The following is an 18607-nucleotide window of genomic DNA, read 5'->3' on the forward strand; positions in this document are numbered from 1 at the left end:
TGACGGCCAATGACAGGGCTTTGAATCTCCCGCGATCGGCTCGGCCAATTGTGGTTGATTCTTAGTGCACCAATCACGGCTGTTCAGTTGACCAATCGGGTTGCAGTCCGTGTCCAATCAGGATTCAGTGTTTGGAGTATGCTAATATAGAACACCCCTCCCCTCTTGGTTCAGTCCAATGGAGCGTGGTTACATATTCGCGCAGGTAGGCGGGGCTTCGTACCTGCCTATTTAACCTGCATGGCTCAGTTGCTGCTTGGTCCTCGACCGGTTCGGACGGACTCCTCGTTGCTCCGGTTCCCCTGGATGGTGAGCTGGGCCTACTGTGGTAGCTCCCACCCGGTCTACCCGGGTCGGTTGAACTGCTGATTCCACTGTTCCCGCCTGGTCTTTCTGGACTGGTCGAACTGGCTTGGCTGCTCCTTCCAGGTGAAGCTCCCGGTTGTTCGTCTGTTGCGGTTTTGTCATCTACCGGTGAGTATTGCTGGTTTATTTTGGCTTGGGGGGGTGTTCTGTTTGTGTTTTAGGATTTTCTTCTCTTTGTTTTTTTGTTTGGGGTTCCCCCCCCGCTCTGGTTTCTTTATTAGTAGTTGTTTGCGGTGTTTGCGTGCTGTCGGTGTCGGTGGCTGTTCTTGACCTTAGTTGGTCGATATGCCGCTTCCAGCTTCGTCCAGCTTCGGTTTGTAGCCGGTAAGACCGGGCCCCATTACCTGGGTTATTTTTGCCGGTACCCAGAGTGGGTGCCCTGTAAAATTTTTGGCATAGACGGTATCTCCTATGTTGAATGTTCGGTGTTTGCTTGATGAGTCTGGGGGTTTCTTGGGGTTGTATGTGGGGTGTAGCCTGTCTAATGGGGATCTTAGTTTTCTGCCCATGAGTAATTCTGCTGGGCTTTTGTTTGTCATTGTGTTGGGTGTTATGTGTTGTATGAAAAGCATTTTATTTATTTTTTCTTGTATGTCCCCGGTTTCGATTTTCTGTATGGTGTTTTTTGTGTAACGGACCATGTGTTCCGCCCACCTGTTCGCCGCCGGATGAGTGGGCGCTGTCAACGCATGCTGTATGCCCCGTTCTGCCAGGAATTTTTCAAAGGCTAGTGCGGTAAATTGTGGGCCGTTGTCCAACACTAGCACATCCAGTAACCCATGGGTGGTGAATAGTTTGATTAATTTCTTGATGACGGCCTCTGTGGTTGTGGTTTTCATCGTGCTTACCTCCAGCCAGTTGGAGTAAGCATCGACTGTAATCAGGAATGTGTGTCCCTTGGTAGGCCTAGTGAAATCTATATGAATTCTAGACCAGGGGCCCCTAGGAGTCTCTCATTCCAGGATTGGGGCGGCGGGCAGGCTTGGTCTAGTTTCCTGGCATTTCTTGCATGTGGCTACCCAAGTCTCAATCTGTTTGTCCATTCCTGGCCACCAGGCATAACGTCTGGCCAGGGCTTTCATCTTAACTATGCCCGGGTGCCCCTCATGCCACATAGACAATAGCCTTTTTTGTAGAGTTTCTGGAATCACAACCCTGTCCCCCCAAAGTATGCAACCCTTTTGCGTAAAGAGTTCACTTTGCCGGTTCCGAAAGGGTTTGAATTGTTCGCCGCCGTCGCTTTCCGGCCACCCTTTTCCCACCCAGCTCAAGACTCGCGCCAGCCGTTTGTCTTTATTAGTTTCCCTGGCAATATCTGATGCAGTCAGGGGTGGGTTGGGTAATGTCTCTATGTGCAGGGCTGATGTTGTGGATGCCGGGTCGTCCTCCAGGTTGGGCAGGGGGGAGCGGCTCAACACATCTGGATGCGAGATGTTCTTGCCGGGGCGATGTGTTAGCTGGTAGCTGTAGGCAGCAAGGAACTCAGACCACCTTGTCATCCGAGGTGACAGTATGTTCGGGGTGGCCTTGTTCCCTGCCAGTATTCCTAGCAGTGGCTTGTGGTCAGTAATAATTGAAAAGGTCCTACTGTAGAGGTACTCATGGAACCTCTTCACGCCAGCAATGACTGCAAGAGCCTCCTTGTCCAGCTGGCTGTAGTTCCTTTCTGGTTTGGATAGTGTTCTTTCTTTTTTAAAAAACAAATTTTATTGATTTTTTAAAGAAAAACAAAACATAGAACATAAAAGCATAAAACCTCCTTTCTAAAAATTACTTATAAGTTTTAAAACATTATTTTTTAAGGCATAGTTCCACATTATCACATTTCCATTTAAGCACATATATACCTTTTCCAAATTTCTCATTATTTCTCCCTTCACTTTTATTCAATTATATTTCTTTCTATCAAGGTTTTATTAATTCTCAGTCAAACATTTATACAGCATAGTTCCAAATTATCACATTTCCATTTAAACACCTATATATCTTTTCCAAATTTCTCATTGTTTCTTCCTTCACTTTTATTCAATTATATTTCTTTCTATTAAGGTTTTATTAATTCTCAATCAAACATAAACACACAAAATACAAAACATAAAACAAGACATAAAACGATAAAACCTCCTTAATTATCATTTGTACATGTCTTTTCCAAATTTCTCTCCCTTTAGTTTTATTCCTCCAAGGTTTTATTAATTCTCAATCAAACATAGCTAACCAAAGCACAAAACATAAAACTTCTTTTGAAAAGTGGCTTAGCCCTGGGTTACATCTTTTTTTACAGACCTAAATCAAATTCATGCTCGCCTTATATACCATTCATATCTTATTAACCATTCTATATTTTCTATATAACTTCTCCCTTCTTTTCACTCTCTTAATTATATTTTGTTTATTTCATCTTATTTTAAAATCATTATGCTTGTATCTTTTGTCCGTTCTTTTCCAATTGTCTATTTAACTCTTCTCTTTAACAAAATATTTCCCCTGTAATCACTTTTAAAATGTGACGCCTTTCCCTTCTATCTTTCCCCTAAATTAACACTTAAAATAATACATAATTTCCATCCTGATTCTGCTTAGTACATTCTACATGTTGCATTTTAAAATAAAATAATAATAAATTTATAATATAGTTAAGTATATAATTTCCATTCCAGTTCTAATTCTAATTAATACATTATTTTAAAATAAGATAATAAAATAGTAAGTTTATAATAACATTAAGACAATAACGAATTAAACTATAGCTAAACATTAATCATTTTACACATTCTCTTTAATATTTTATTGAATATTGAGATCTATCATTGTTAAACATTTTAATATTTTAATATTTTGTTAAATCTTATAATATTCCAATAGACTATTTCAAATGCAAATACTACAATGCTATCTTATGTGCTCTTGCAGAATCTTTCTTTAATTATACTCTATCCTTTATCCTTTATCTCTAAAAAAAATCTGCTTTTTGGCATCTTGTTTCAGACCGTGGCTTTTTTTCCCTTTTTCCCTCCCTTTCTTCTCCAGTCTGGTCTTTTTGCCCCCCCACCTCTCCTAACCTCCACCTTTTTAACTTCCCCTCTCTGTTGTATTTCTCTTTTCAATTGCTTTCTAACATTGTACCTTTTTTTCACCTTCTTTTTCTTTTTCTTGGTTGTTTTATTGAATCTTAAATTCTCATTTTTCCTTCCTCTCTTCCTATTTTCTTTCTTAATTGAACTTTTTTGTCCATTAAAAATGGCTGCTGCTTCTTCTTCTTCTTCTTCTTCTTCTTCTTCTTCTTCTTCTTCTTCTTCTTCTTCTTCTTCTTCTTCTTCTTCTTCTTCTTCCTCCTCCTCCTCCTCCTCCTCCTCCTCCTCCTCCTCCTCCTCCTCTTCAAGTATTTGCTGGTATGTAGAAACCGCCATTTCTAAAAAGTAGAAGACAGCTCCCAAAGAATCCTTGCCTTTTTGTTCTCTTTCTTTTAATTTTTCATATTCCATTTTTAATTCATCCACAGATAGTGCCATTGTAAATTTTTAAGAACAACCCAGATGTTTTTAATCTTAAAGTAATTTCCAAGTGTCAAAGTTATCAAACAATCCAAACAGACAGAAATTATTTCCTCTTCTTCTCTTTGTAGTTTTTCCTCCTGGGGCAAAATCCCAAATATATTTTAAAGCCATATTACAGTTAGTTGCTGGTTTTATAATCTTCAAGGCATCTCCTCCAACAAATTTTTAAAGGTTTTTTTTTTTTTTAGTTCTCTCCTTCCCACTTGTAACAAAGAGCTTATTTTTACCTTAAAGAAGCAGGTTTTTTCTGTGCTCATTTGCTTTCTCCGTAAGGAAGGGGAGTGAACTTTCCTTTCAGCACTTTCACTGCTGTAGCAACTTCTTTTGGAAACAAATGTATCAATCCAAAAGTCAGATTTCCAGGGTGTTTTAAAAGTAACCTAATGTCCCAGTTCGGCCAAGAAAACTTCTCCTTCTGGTTCTTCCTCCTGCACAGTCTTATCTGGTTGAAGATTCCTTTGTGGCTGCCATTTCTGACAGCCGCTCCACCGCCTCAGGAAAAAGGAGTCTGGCTGGCTGGGGAAAGGGGGTGCGATATCCCCAGACCCCTGCCCGGATCTCCTCTATCTTCCGCTGCCCCTCCGGGGTAGCAACAACCCCCAAATCCAGTTGGATTGGGGGTACCTCAGCAGCGAGCGCAGCAGGTACCCGCAGAAAAGCGGATTCCTGCCACCACCGAAGCCTTGCAACTGGCATTTCCCCGGTTTGGATAGTGTTCTTGAAAAGAAGGCGATGGGTGCTTCTTTCCCATCTGGTAGCGTGTGGCTGAGGATGGCCCCGACACCAAAGGGTGACGCATCGCATGTCACGGTTAGCGGTAGGGTCTCGCTGTATTGGATGAGGACTGCGTCTGATGTTAGCAGGTCTTTTGTTTGTTTGAAGGCATTTTCCTCTCGCTTCCCCCAGGTCCAGGTGGCTGTTTTGTCCAACAGCCTATGCAGGGGTTCTGCCGCAGTCGCCTTGTGGGGCAGGAAAATATAAAAATTAATAAGTCCAAGAAAACCCTGCAGTTCCGTCTTATTCCTTGGTCTAAGGGCTTCTTTGATGGCTCTGAGCTTTTTCTCTGTTGGGTGGATTCCGTGCTTGTCTAGGAGGTACCTTTTCGGTGCAGAGCTGAGACTTTTCTTTTTTAACTTTTAGCCCAGAGTCTTTGAATTTTTGTAACACATCCTTTAGGCGGCTTTCCAATTGGTTTTTATTGGTAGCTGACACCAGCACGTCATCAAAGTAGGGCACCACCCTCTTGATCCCTTGGAGTAGCCTTTCCATCAGGCTCTGGAAGACCCCAGGCACCACGCTGACTCCGAATTGGAGTCTCTTGCATCGGAACGCCCCTCGGTGGGTCACGATGGTTTGCACCTCTGCAGTTTCAGCATTGACTGGCAGTTGCTGGTATGCTTGCACCAGATCAAGTTTCGCAAAGACCCAGCCTCCCCGCAGTGAGTGCAGGAGGTGCTGTACCACTGGGACGGGGTAGGCACTCTGCTGCAGTGCATGGTTGAGGGTGGCCTTGTAGTCACCACAGATCCTTACGGACCCATCCGGCTTGATTGGGGTGACTATGGGGGTCTCCCACCGGGCATGGTCAATTGGCTCTAAGACCCCTTGTGCGATGAGCTTGTCCAATTGCTCATCGATTTTGGGCTTGAGCGCAAAAGGCACTCGCTGCGGTTTAAGGCGGATTGGCGCAACATTTGGGTTTAGATTAAAAGAGATCGGAGACCCCCGGTACTTGCCTAGGTCTCCGTTGAAGACCTCTTGGAAGTCCCTCATGAGTGTTGCTTCCCAGTCCATCTCGGCAACATGGTTGACGCCCGTCACCTCGATTCCCAGCAGTGCGAACCATTGCAGTCCCAGCAGGCTTGGGTGGTCTTTGTCCATGATGATGAGCGGAAGCACCTCAGTACGCCCCTTGAAGGTTATTTTGAAGTGTCCAATTCTGACTACAGGGATGCGGTTTCCCTGATAGTCCTTTAGGGTCAGATTTTCTAATTTGCGCCGGTGAATGGTAGGCACCAGGCGTTTGATTGTGCGCCAGGAAACCATGGAGAGGTAGGATCCAGAATCCACCTCCATCTCGCATGGTTGGTCTTCGATGCCTACCTCCATGTGCACCTTCCGGGCGTTGATGGTCGAGGAGTGGCCGATGATAACCGTCTGATGGGTCTCCTCTCTCTGCCGCGTCTCGCTGAGTTGCTTGTTCCGGCCATCCCGGCTCCACCGGCTCTCGGCGTGGCATTCTCTGGTCCTGGGGGGGTGCCATCTCATCGCTGGGGGCTGCCATCTTGTCGCCAGGGGCTGTGGTTCCTCTTATTCTGGCACACCTTGGCGATGTGCCCCCGCTTATCACAATGCCGACAGATGGCGTCAAGTAATCGGCATTCTGAGCGGGGGTGATCACCTCCACAACCTGCACACTGGAACCCTGACTTATGGCCTCTCCGTTCCCACTGGTCTCATTCTGCCTGTAGTCGGTGGATCTCCTCGTCCTCGGTTTTGGAGAAAGAGTCGACATCTCCATGGTGGGTGGTGCCGGTCTTCCTGGGGCTTGCTTCCTGGTGTTTCTCCAGTGCCGGGGTCACTTCGATGGTTGTCGGCTGGTCCGTCGCGTTCATCTGCCACATCCGAGCTGCTGACTGCTTGGCTGCTTCGGATGCAGTCGCTTCAGCCATGGCCTCGGTGACTGAGATGTCTGCCCTCGCCATCAGTCAGCTTTGAAGAATGGGGTCCCTGAGCCCGACGACCATGCGGTCTCATAGGGCCTCATCCATGTCGGTGAAGCCACACATGCCCCCGAGGTCCCTCAGTGTGGCCACGAAGTCTCTGATGCTCTTGCCCTCTTTCTGGTCCCGCCAATAGAATTCATGCCTTCTGATGAGATTGGGCACGGTGGGGGCATAGTGGCACCGCAGCAATGGTTCGAGGTTGGCCCAATCGATCTCCTTCACGTCAGCGGGTTTGGCTAGGGCTTTAGCCATCTTGAACACTGCGGGCCCGCAGTGTGTCAGGAACACAGCCCTTTTTTTCTGCCCATTGGCATCTTTTAGGTTGCTGCTCTCGAGGAACATTAGGAATCAGTCAATGTCTGATTCCCAATCCTCGGCAGCCTGGTTGAAGGGTGCGGGTGGCAAGGTGCTGCTGGCCATCTTGTCAGTCGTTTTGTGCCGCTTCGCCACGTGCTCGATTGGTCTCTTGTCTCACGATCCCACCTTCGTCGCCAGTGTTGGATCGGGTAGATCGGTTCCCACAGAGATGCGAGACCAAGTGTACATTTAGCTCTTTATTTCAGTATACAGTCTTGTCCAAGATCTTGGAGCCGTGGCAGCCCTTCATATAGGGATTGTTCGCGGCTTGGTGGCCAATGACAGGGCTTTGAATCTCCTGCGATCGGCTCGGCCAATCACGGTTGATTCTTAGCATGCCAATCACGGCTGTTCAGTTGACCAATCGGGTTGCGGTCCGTGTGGACCAATCAGGATTCAGTGTTTGGAGTATGCTAATATAGAACAGAATCAACTGTAACTAACTCTAATCAAAGAGAAAGATCTGACCTATTTTTGAATTCATTTATTTTTCACTTGCTTCCCCTAGCTCAGAAAATGTGGTCCTAATCTAACCTGTTTTCTTGCTGACCATTATAGATAAATATTCAGAGTCTCTTTATGTACTGTATTTTTCGGTATACAAGATGCAACCCCCCCAAAAGTGGGTGGAAATGTCTGTGCATCTTATATACCGAATGTTGCCGAAGCCCCACCCACCAGTCCCTACCGTTCAGTCTCTGCCTCCCAACAATTTGCCTCCTTGCAGCAAAGAGCAAACAGCCTGGTCAGCTTCAGCACAGCCTGATTAGCACAAGCAGCTGATTATGCTAATCAGGCTGTACTGAAGCTGACCAGGCTGTTTGCTGCGAGGAGGCAAATTGCTGGGAGGCAGATTTTTTTTTTCTTGTTTTCCTCCCCAAAATCTAGGTACAGTAATTTCTTTTCAGAATCTCATTGGAAAGAATAAAAAGAAAAGCCCACAGACAACATTCAGTTCCCAGGGTTTCATTTGCTACCTTCAGAGCCCAACATAGTGAATGGAACAGAAAATGTTAGATCTTATTATGGAGGTGTTTGAGTGGTTTCAAAGACTTACCAATAACAGTCCTTAAACTATTCCACCTCCAAATCAGGTGGATTTGTTTCATGTAATGTATAATGTGTTGTTGACCAGTTTTGCTCTTTAAGTCTTCTATTCACCCACTAAAAAAGGATACAAATACTTCAGCCCTTACCAACTATGATTAATTTATTAGTCTAAATTAAGCAGAGCAGAAGGAAGAAATGATAGGCTGAATATTGTAACTTGGCTCTGCTTCTATTTACTATACTGAAGTTTAGGAGGAAGGCACAAAAGGAGACACTTTTAGAAATTGTAATGTACAATGTTAAAGTTGTTTTCATTCAGGTTCTCTATTACTACAGAAATAAAATGCATTTTAGACAAAAACGTTGATAGTTTTGGGTTTCAGGATATCACACGGAGATCCTTCACTTTTGATTCTTTTAGCAAATCATCAGGTGGAATAAAAAAGCCAGTTGGAAAGTGACTGCATTACTCTTACAGGAAGATTGATTTGAGTCAGACAACAGTGATGGCTAATATGAAATGGTGATCTATATACTATTAAAAATACTACTTTAGTTGTTGTGATCTTTAACTGGGCAAAACAGTGTATTGTAAGGCAACAATTTTTGAACCAATGTACCTCAAGTGGACTAAACTATAGAACATGTCCAAAATTCAGAAGCCATGGCTCCTAAGGGTAAGAAATATGGGAAAGGTGTGGCTGCTTTAATGCTACTGGCTTCTAATGCATAGCTGCATTGTTGCTTTAGTCACATGAGCTTCATTTTTAACATTGTGACAGTTTCTGGCCAATCTTGCAATCTTTTGCTCCTTCCCTCACCTAGCAGCAGCCATTTACCTGCTGGAAGGGAAGGTGATTTCCAGCGCTCCCTGCGATTCCTACAAGAAAACTCAATGGGGAAGTTAGCAAGAATTTGGAAGTTGCTTCTGCTTCTATTGCATTTTTGTACATCCTTGGTCATTCTGTTTCTTTGTTTAGGTAAGGACATATATCTGAAACAATGACCTATACTCTAGTCATGTTTAAATATTATTTTTAGTGTTGTGAAAAACTACTGCATTAGCAATATTTATCCAAAATATGAAAGTTGATATTCTGTTACTGATTTTACCAGCGATAAAAGCAACCTGGAACTAGATACTACAATAAGTATCAGTCTGTCGTTAATATTGGCAGTTCACCATCCTGTACTTCCCTGCATTTTGAAGTAAAGCCTGCATCATATTCTTATATCATCATCCTATGCATTTTCCTGATCAAGAGCAACGAAATTGGCTGTGAATTTGTAGAGAAGAACTTTCTGTTCTTTTTCACTTTATCTAATTGAATTGACTTGTTTAATTTATGATGAAAGAATGTTTTATTTTAAAGCAATAGTTACATTTTAATACTTTGTATCTGTAGGTCTCTAGGCACCTGGAATAAGTTGTGGTAACGATTTTTGCTGCTTTTTTGTTTGTTTTCTAGCTTATTTGAAACCCTCCAGTCACTATTTTGGTCAGTCTTTGGACTCATCAATCTGTATGTGACCAATGTTAAAGCTCGACATGAATTCACTGAATTTGTTGGAGCCACTATGTTTGGCACCTACAACGTCATCTCACTGGTGGTCCTGCTTAATATGTTGATAGCAATGATGAACAATTCTTACCAGCTTATTGCTGTGAGTACTTAATATTTTGCCTTTTATTCTGAAATAATGTTGACAATGAATTTTTTGTATGTTTACAATTTTAGATTTTCTATCTCCAGAAAAACAAACATCAACTTACTGCATATTCCAGAAAGTATACTGAGCGTCATAACTCTGTTTGTACATGTATATCCAATACAATCCAACACTCAAAGTCTAGTATATAAAGAAATTACTTTTCAAACCAAAATATTCCTACTAACCAATAACTGTTTAAACATATCAAACTATGCTTCTCCATCACCAAGAATTTCCTCAGTCCCGATAACTTGCTTAATTTCTAAATGTTCCCAAACCTTGACTTCTTAATCTGCATATTTTATTCATATTCATGTTTTATCCCTAATGTACCAATAACTTGTCCATTCTTTCACTTCTTTTTCTGACAATTTCTCCATTACATTTTAAACTTCTATTATCCGCTTGCTGTATTATTGTGTCATTTTTCTTTTTTACTTTTGATTTGAATTGCAGTAAAACAAATGCTAATTAACAATGAAAGGACATAATTTTCTATAGATGTTTGCTCCCTTTAGTGATCCACACTTTTACAGTCCAGATATAGTAACCTTTTTTTTGTCTCTACAGGCAACCCTTGCTTACTGACTGCCTCATTTAGTGACCATTCCAAATGAGGATAGTATAACAAACTAGCCCATGCATTTAAAACTGTCATATAATCCTGCAGCCACATGATCACCATTTGGGTGGTTCACAACTGGCATGCATTTACAACTGATGCCAGAGTCCCATAGTCACATGATTGCCAGCAGGGGTGTCAAATTCAGGGGGATCAGATCTGGCCTGTGGGACTGCTCTGGAAATAGCGAAGAACCAGCCCACAGTGCCTCTGGCAGCAAAAATGGAGCTTGGGAGGGCCACAGGCAGCCCTCCCAATCTCTGTTTTCACTGGTAGAGGGTTGCAGGAACCACCGTAGCAGGTGAAAACAGAGCATGGGAGCCCATTTTCACTGTCAGAGTGCTCAGGCCACCATAGGCGGCCCTGACACGAGTGACATTGAGCTGGCCATGCCCAACTTGTCCACATCAACCATGCCCCCACCAAGGTCAAACACAACCCTGATGTGACCCTCAAGAAATCAAGTTGATTGCCAATCTTGTGTTTCACAGCCAGCTTCCAATAAGTCTGCAGGCTTTACTCCAAGGCCAATGGAGCCGCCCTCTCAATCTCTGTCAGCTCTTGTTCCAGCTCATCTTCCCCCACAGATTCAGACTCCAGTGGGGGCATGGCACGATACATAGTCATACTTAGTGACCATAGCCCTTAGTGATGCAGATGCTGGACACAATTATGGTTTTTAACTAAGGCCTACCTGTTTTTTCAATTATTTTACAGCTAAATATATATAGGTAGTCCTTATCTAACAGTTGCTTAAAGACTTTTAAATTACAATGAACCCATTGTAAAATATTATGCCACATACCCACTGTGCAATATGACTGAATTTTGGGTGCTCATAAAATCATAGAGCTTTTCCTGACTTCATTTGCTTCAGCTACGACCAGGGTGGGCTTTAAAAATGTCAGCAACAGGTTCTCTGCCTGGTTGCTGGGTGGGTGTGGCTATTGTGGGTGTGGCTATTGTGGGTGTGGCCTAGTCAGCCTCCTGCACCATGAGGGGAGGCGATGTTTTCACCCTCCCTGGGCTCTGGAGGCGTTCCTCAAGCCTCCAAGAGGATGAAAACTGCCTCCCCAGGCTCCAGAGGCCCTCAGGAGGCTGGAAATGGGCCTATTTCCAGCCTTCTGGAACTTCCAGGAGGCCTGTTTTCACCCTTCTCAGGCTCCAGAGGCTTTCTTCGAGCCTCTGGGAGGGCAAAAAGGGCCTTCCCTGGGCTCTGGAGGCCCTCTAGAGGCCAGAAATGGGCCTCTTTTCTGGAATTTCCATCTGATTCACTGCAAGCGGAACTGTTTGGGTTCATCATGGATAGGATCACCATGGCTCTATGAGATAGATAGAGCAGTCTAATTGGATTCTAGCTGAGTCGAGGAATAGAGGCAGTTGGTCTGTGTCCCCATCGAATGTTCCCCTGAATCAGGGTGGCTCGTTCAGTCCTGCCATTCCAACTTATGGTTGGGCCCCATCTGCCTGTGCCTGGAGCGCTTGGCAGTTTCTGTCAGCTCTGGCTTGTGAAGGGGTGCTTGCAGGTTGTCTGCAGTGCAGGGGAACCACTGGCAGTTGCCTCAGGCTCAATTCCCTCCTGGCAGGTGGAGAAGGAGGCTGCATTCTTGCCTGCCTCTCCAGCTTTGGGCAGGCATACACATGCGCCCCACAGCTCCTCTGTGATTGATTAGCTTAGCTAAATTTCTCAATTGCTCCAGGGATTCACTTTGGGTCTCAAGTAGGAACTTTGGGGTTCTGATCTCTTCCCACTCCTCTTCCATTTTAATCCATCTAGCCTGCTTATGGGTTGCATCTTAAAATGGTAACCTGGCTGTGGGAACTCAACCTTGGCTGCTTAAGGGACTTTTTTTCATCAATACTCATCCCTTTTCACTTTGGACATTGAGGCGGGCATTCTATATGTCTTGGTTTCCATGGTCACTGATGGCTGCACTGGGATTCTAACTTGGCTGCTGGTTCCTGGAGTTCTCTGACTTGGAGTAGGGACTATCTCTTTCTCTGTTGCTTTCCTTGGTCCCTCTCCAAGCACCCCAGGTATCAGAGAACAAGTAGAAAGTCTGGGGCTCAGGAATCCTGGTTGTTTTTAATGTCAGGATTCCGGCAATTACCCCAATTAAATCATGAGTCTCAAGTCAAACTTCCAAAACCTCAAAGGATTTGTTGGGAGTTAACATATCAGCATGACCTGGATGTTGTCGATTCTGAGACACGTAATTCATCGTCACCCTTGACCCTGGTTTTCCTCCACCCCTCTGGGTATATCATAATTCATATTCTTCAACGAAACACATCTCCAATTAGAGATTTGCATGGCAGAAACTTGGGTCGCCTAGTTACAATCTCTGCAAAATATAAATGGAACAATTCCAAAATGCTGCACTGCTCTTTCAAATCCCCCCCCCCGCCTTTTCTGTTGGCAACTATAAAAAAGGCATAGAAATATTTTATGAGTTGACATTCGGCTCCCCTCATTTCTTGAAGGTGACCTGTGCGACACAAAAAGAAAACAAATTTATTGCAGGTATAGGACTTAGGGTTGCGAACCCCTTCCCCCCCAGATTTGGTTAGATTTTCTGCATGGAAACTTGCTACAGGGTGATCAGCTTGGATGTTCCTACTCTACTCAAGATGCCTCTGATAAGGGGCAACCCTTCCATTTGATTAAATATTGGAGTTGTGTCTTGTGCCACCTGATATTGAGGATTTGCTGCACTCATAATGGGTTTGACAACCTACGACCATGGGGTCTGGAGGCTCATGAGGTAGGGTCCTCAGGGTCATTCTGGCCATGAGTTTTAAGAGGCTACTATGGAATACTGGGTGTATTTTCCCTCGCAATCAGGGCAACTTCAATTGTACCATGACTGGGTCCAGATCACCATGTTTCCCCCACTTTTCGGCAACCCCACTATAAAATCCATTGCAATCTCCCATGGCCCCATCAACTCTGCTACCATTGGTAGTGGTCTTTGGGGGGCGTTCCTGGTCATTTTTTCATCACGCCACAGATGGTGCAACCCTTCACGTAACTGTCCACATCTTTCTTTATGCTGGGCCACCAGAATTGCCTCCAAGCTAAGTGTAAAGTCTTTAAGAACCCATAGTGGTCTCCTGGTTTGGTGTTGTGGCTCCTCTGAAAGACTAGGGTACATAGGGATTCTGGGATATAGAGTTTTGTCCCTTTCTCTTTTTGTTAAGATGTGTTGATTGTCCCGGAACCAGCAGTCTGCTAGCAGTTTGGTTTTTAGTTTCCTAGTTATGCCATCTGTGGGTTAGTCTTGCCAATCACAGCATTGTCGTCTGGTGATTACTTGGGCAGCTATTTGGTAGGGGGGATGATTGCATTTATGACCTCCTCCCTTTCACATTTGTACGGGGCATGTGGGAGAGGGCATCAGCCAGAAAGTTTCTCCCCTAGGATGTGTTTTAGCACGAAGTTGAATCAGTTGAAGTATTGAGCCCAGTGGACTTGTTTGGGCGACAGTTTTTGTGGAGTTCTAAGGACTTCCAGATTTTTATGGTCAGTCCAGACTTTGAATTGCCTCTGCCCCCATTCCAGCAGGTGGCACCAGGTTTGCAGTACCCATCTCACTGCGAAAGCCTTTTTTCCATGCAGCCCATTGCTTCTCTGTGTATGTGAGCTTGCAGGAGGTGTAGACGCAGGGCTGTAAGCTTCCTTGGTTATTTCTTTGGAGGAACACTGCTCTCACTGCCACATCACTGGCATCCACTTGTATGATGAAGAGTTGTTCAGGGTCAGGATGTTTCAGTACCAGTTCTTTTGCAAACAGTTCTTTCAGTGTTTCAAATGCTTTTTGGCAGGTTAGGTCCCACTGTAGGGGTTGCCCCAGGTGGGGTTTCGTTCTTGGACTCCCTGTCTTTAGAAGGTCCATCATGGGTTTGGCAATCCTTGCGAAGGAGGGGATGAATTGTTGGTAGAAGTTTGCAAACCCTAAGAAGCTTTGTAGCTGTCTGCAGGTGCGAGGGGGCTGCCAACCCAGAATGACTTGTACTTTGTCTGGGTCCATCTCTATGCCCTCATTGGAGACTCGGTACCTAGGTAGTCCAACTGTGCATGGTGAAATTCGCATTTCAACAGTTTATTTATAGGTTTGCTGCTGGAAGTTTGTCCAGTACCTGGTGGACTAGGGTTATTTATTTATTTATTTATTTTGTCATGTAATTATTAGATAACAGGTATAAGTATAAACATGGTTATGAATACATGAAATTGATACAAATAAAAAAAAAGAAACAATAGGACAGTAAGCATATTGGTGCGCTTTTGCACGTCCCCTACATCTCTTAGGAAAGGGGTGAGGTCAATAGTAGACAGTCTAAGGTTAAAGTTTTTGGGGTTTGGGGAAGAAACCACAGAGTCAGGTAGAGTATTCCAGACATCGACCACTCTGTTGTTGAAGTCATATTTCCTGCAATCAAGTTTAGTGTGGGTTTACCTTGAGTTTGTATCTATTGTGTGCTCTTGTATTGTTGTGGTTGAAGTTGAGGTATTAATTGACAGGTAAGACATTGCAATAGATAATTTTATGTACTATACTTAGATCAGTCCTCCATTGTCTCAGTGTAGATGAGAAGTAAACAAGAACCCCCTTATAGAGATGTTCGTGTAGCACCTCGTGTATTAACCGTATGAACACTGCCAGGGGCCCTATAGTCCGAAAGGCATGACTTTGAATCGGAAGCTCCCTAGGGGGCAGTTGAACACTGTTTTCCATTCATCTCCTTCCCTGATGTGGACTCAATAGTATGCTTCTCTGAGATCTAATTTGGTAAAGACTTCCCTTTGGTCAGGTGGGTTAGCATGTCCTTCATGAGTGGGAAGGAATATACTGTAGATTGTGTACACACAGTCCGTCGATAGCCCTAAAGTCTACATAATCTCATAGTCCCATATTTTTTTCTTTGAACAGGACTGGGGCTGCAACCTGTGGCTTGGCTGGCTCGATGAACCCTCTTGCTAGGTTTTTGTCTCTATATTTGTGCATTTCTTGCATTTCCCAGGGCATCATGGCATAAATTTTGGGTTTTGGTAGTTTTGCCCCAGGAATGATTTTTATGGTGCAGTCTGTCTCATGATGTCACACTCAGTCTTACTGAATACTGATATTCTCTTGGGATCTGTCTGGCCTCTGGGGTTCTCGCGGAGGTGGCTGCCAGTTGTTCTGATGGGAGGGTTCCCTGCATGGGCGATGCTTCTATTTGATGGTGAGGAAGAGGTTGGGGTCCCTTTGCTGCCCCCCTGCCACCAGATGGTTGGGCCCTACTTGTCCAGCCAGGAAAGTCCCAGTATGACTGCATCTGTCATTTTGGGAGCCACTACAAATCGAATTGTTTCCCAGTGATTTGCTAGCTCTAGTCAGAGCTGGTTCAGTTAAGTGAGTGGCATAGGCTCCTCCCAGCAGGGAACCATCTACTTGTTCTAACCGTAGAAGGTGGGGCAGCTTTTTTGCTCTGATCCCCAGTTTCAGGACCATGGTTAGGTTGATCAGGCACCTGGTGCAGCCTGAATCTATTAGGGCTTGGAAAGTCCCCTGGTTTCCTGTTTTTGGGGCTGTGAGCCATATTGGGAAGATGAAAGGGGGAAGGTTCACTCACCATTGGGTTGTTTTTGCCTTTGTCCTCACTGTCATAAGAATCCAGTGACTGGACATCATTGTCTGGGGTTCCCCCCTCTTCGGCTGGGTGGGGAGGGACCTCTGCAGCCTGAAGGGCCTTCTGGGATGTCATGCCCTGGGTGGTGGTTTTGGCCTTGGTTTCGAATCTGGGGTTGTGCATGCTGCTGCCATGTGCCCTACCCCTCCACATCAGTAGCATTTAATTGGGCTTTGTGAGAAGGATAGTTTTGGGGCAGATTGTGGTGCTGTGTTGTCCTGTTGGCTTGGTGTTTTCTGGTCTGGTTGCCCTCTGTCTCTGGTTCCTGGGGACTTCCTCATGTTTCTAGCACAAAATGCCTCATTGACTTTTATGGGTACTCTGAACCACTCAGAGAGTCAGTTCGGGATGTCCCGATAGGCAGTTGCTTTGCTAATTTGCTTGTCCAGTCTTGTTCTAAAAAAAATAAACCAGCATCCACTCAGGCAAAAGGGGTAGATTCCCACTGATTCTCCTGAATTCAAGGATGTGTTCCTTGATCGGTCGCCCTCCCTGCTTTAGGTTGCTGCACTCATCTTCCAAATACGGGTCATCCTCTGCCTCCTCAAATCTGGCCTCTAGCAGTCGTAGGAAGTCATATGTGTCATGTAGTTGGGGGACCCTTCTTGTCAGTGTGTGCTCCCTTCAAGATCCAAGAAAGAAATACTCAGACTCCATGGATTAGAGCAAAGTTATCCTTTTATTGGAAATCAAAGTGGAAGCTACAGATTGAATTCCGAATCTGAGAAATTGGCGCGCAGATCACATATACAAAGGAATGGAATTGTTCCCACTCCCCAAAGTCCAAAAGACTCTTCCAATTAAAAGTTCTGAATATGATCATGTGGGCATCTTCAGGTGGTGATGAGGCCTCTGTCCATTGACCTTGACATATTTTGATAAAACTTCGCAGCTGCGCAAAAGGGGATAGAAGCTAGCAAGGAAATGGAAAGTTAAAGACAAGAATTCATACACCCCCTCCCCTTGCTTACCCACAGTAAAGGAATGCAAAACACCTCCAGCTCTCTTCCCTCCAAGTCCCCCCTCCTCCCGTTGCTAATGACAGCCGAAAGAATTAAGCCTGGCAGCAGAGAAGATGCAACAGATAGGATATGAGATAGATAGACAGATAGGGTAGCAGAAGATATTTTGAGGCTGACATTCGGACCCCTAGAAAAAGGACATTAGTCCCTGTAAGAGAGAACAACACAAAAACATGTTAACAATTGCATACATTTCTATGGTTTATCAGGGTACTTAGCATAAAAGTTCTTCAGTTCAGGAGCCCTAATGTCTTTCTCATTTACCCATTCGGCATAGGATGGGGGGAAATGTTTCCAGACTACAAGATATTGGAGATGACCCCTCCATTTCTGAGAGTCTAAAATCTCTTTAATCTCGAAATGTTGTTCACCCTCGATCAACAATGGCACGGGGGGATCAGTCTGGGTCGGTCTCAATGTACAGGTATGTTTGGGTTTTAGCAAGCTACCGTGGAAAACTGGATGAATGCGATGAAGAGCTTTTGGTAGAGTCAACTGAACAGTCACAGGATTCACAATCTGCTCAATAGGGAAGGGGCCCACATACTTAGGACCCAACTTCTTTGATTTCTGAGTGGTCTGTAAATATTTAGTTGAGAGGAACACTTTGTCGCCTACTTGATCAGACTTCTGTGGAGTTCTCTTCCTGTCGGCAAATTTCTTATGAGACTGGTGCGCCTCATCCAAAGCTTTACGAGCGACCAGCCAATTGAGTTGAAGTTGAGATATCCAGTCGTCCAACGACTGGACATTGGGTTTTTCACGAGGAAGTTCAGGTATGGGCACAAAATCTTGCCCCATGGCCACTTTGAAGGGGGTAAACCCAGTACTGCTGTGGACAGAGTTGTTATATGCCACCTCCACAAAAGGCAGTAGATCCGCCCAGTTGTCCTGCTGATAATTTATGTAACAATGGAGATATTGCTCCAGCACCCTGTTAGTCCTCTCACAGGCCCCATTAGTTTGGGGGGGGTGGAGCTTAAGCCCTGGGTGGAGCCTATTAACTTCAAAAATTCCCTCCAGAAGTTCGAGGTAAATTGAACCCCTCGATCAGAAACTACACGCTCAGGGACACCATGCAGTCTATAGACATGTATAATGAACAGTCTGGCTAGCGACTTCGACGAGGGAATCTTGGAGCAAGGTATGAAGTGTGCTTGTTTGGAAAACAAATCGGTCACCACCCAGATGACTGTGTGCCCAGCACTCTCGGGTAAGTCTACTATAAAGTCCATGGAGATTTCCTTCCAAGGAGCAGTTGGCCTGGCCACATTCTGCAACAGACCTGGTGGCTTACCAGGAGGTCTTCTGGCTGAGGCGCAAACTGGACAGCTTGCTACATAAGTCTCAATGTCTTTTTTCAATGAAGGCCACCAGAACTGCCGTTTCACCAGGTGTAAGGTTTTCACAAAACCAAAGTGACCTGCTGCCTTGGAGTCATGAGTCTGTTGTAACACTTGGCTTCTCAAAGTCTGTGGTACATACAACTTCGCACCCACCCAGGCTAAACCATTTCTA

General features: G+C 44.7%; 1 protein-coding gene across 4 annotated transcripts in view; it reads left to right on the forward strand.

Moving 5' to 3' along the window:
- Positions 1-18607, forward strand: part of TRPC4 (transient receptor potential cation channel subfamily C member 4) — a 298467-nt gene that overhangs the window by 228264 nt on the left and 51596 nt on the right. For all 4 annotated transcript variants that reach the window (XM_087926046.1, XM_087926043.1, XM_087926044.1 and 1 more), the window contains exon 6: positions 9526-9721. In XM_087926046.1, the coding sequence (XP_087782172.1) occupies positions 9526-9721 (196 nt within the window). The remainder of the gene's footprint in view (positions 1-9525; positions 9722-18607) is intronic.

This window comes from Pseudonaja textilis, chromosome 2 (genome assembly GCF_049901715.1).
Source record: "Pseudonaja textilis isolate UNSWEBS1 chromosome 2, rPseTex1.2, whole genome shotgun sequence".
In the NCBI taxonomy this organism is placed as follows: Eukaryota; Metazoa; Chordata; class Lepidosauria; order Squamata; family Elapidae; genus Pseudonaja; species Pseudonaja textilis.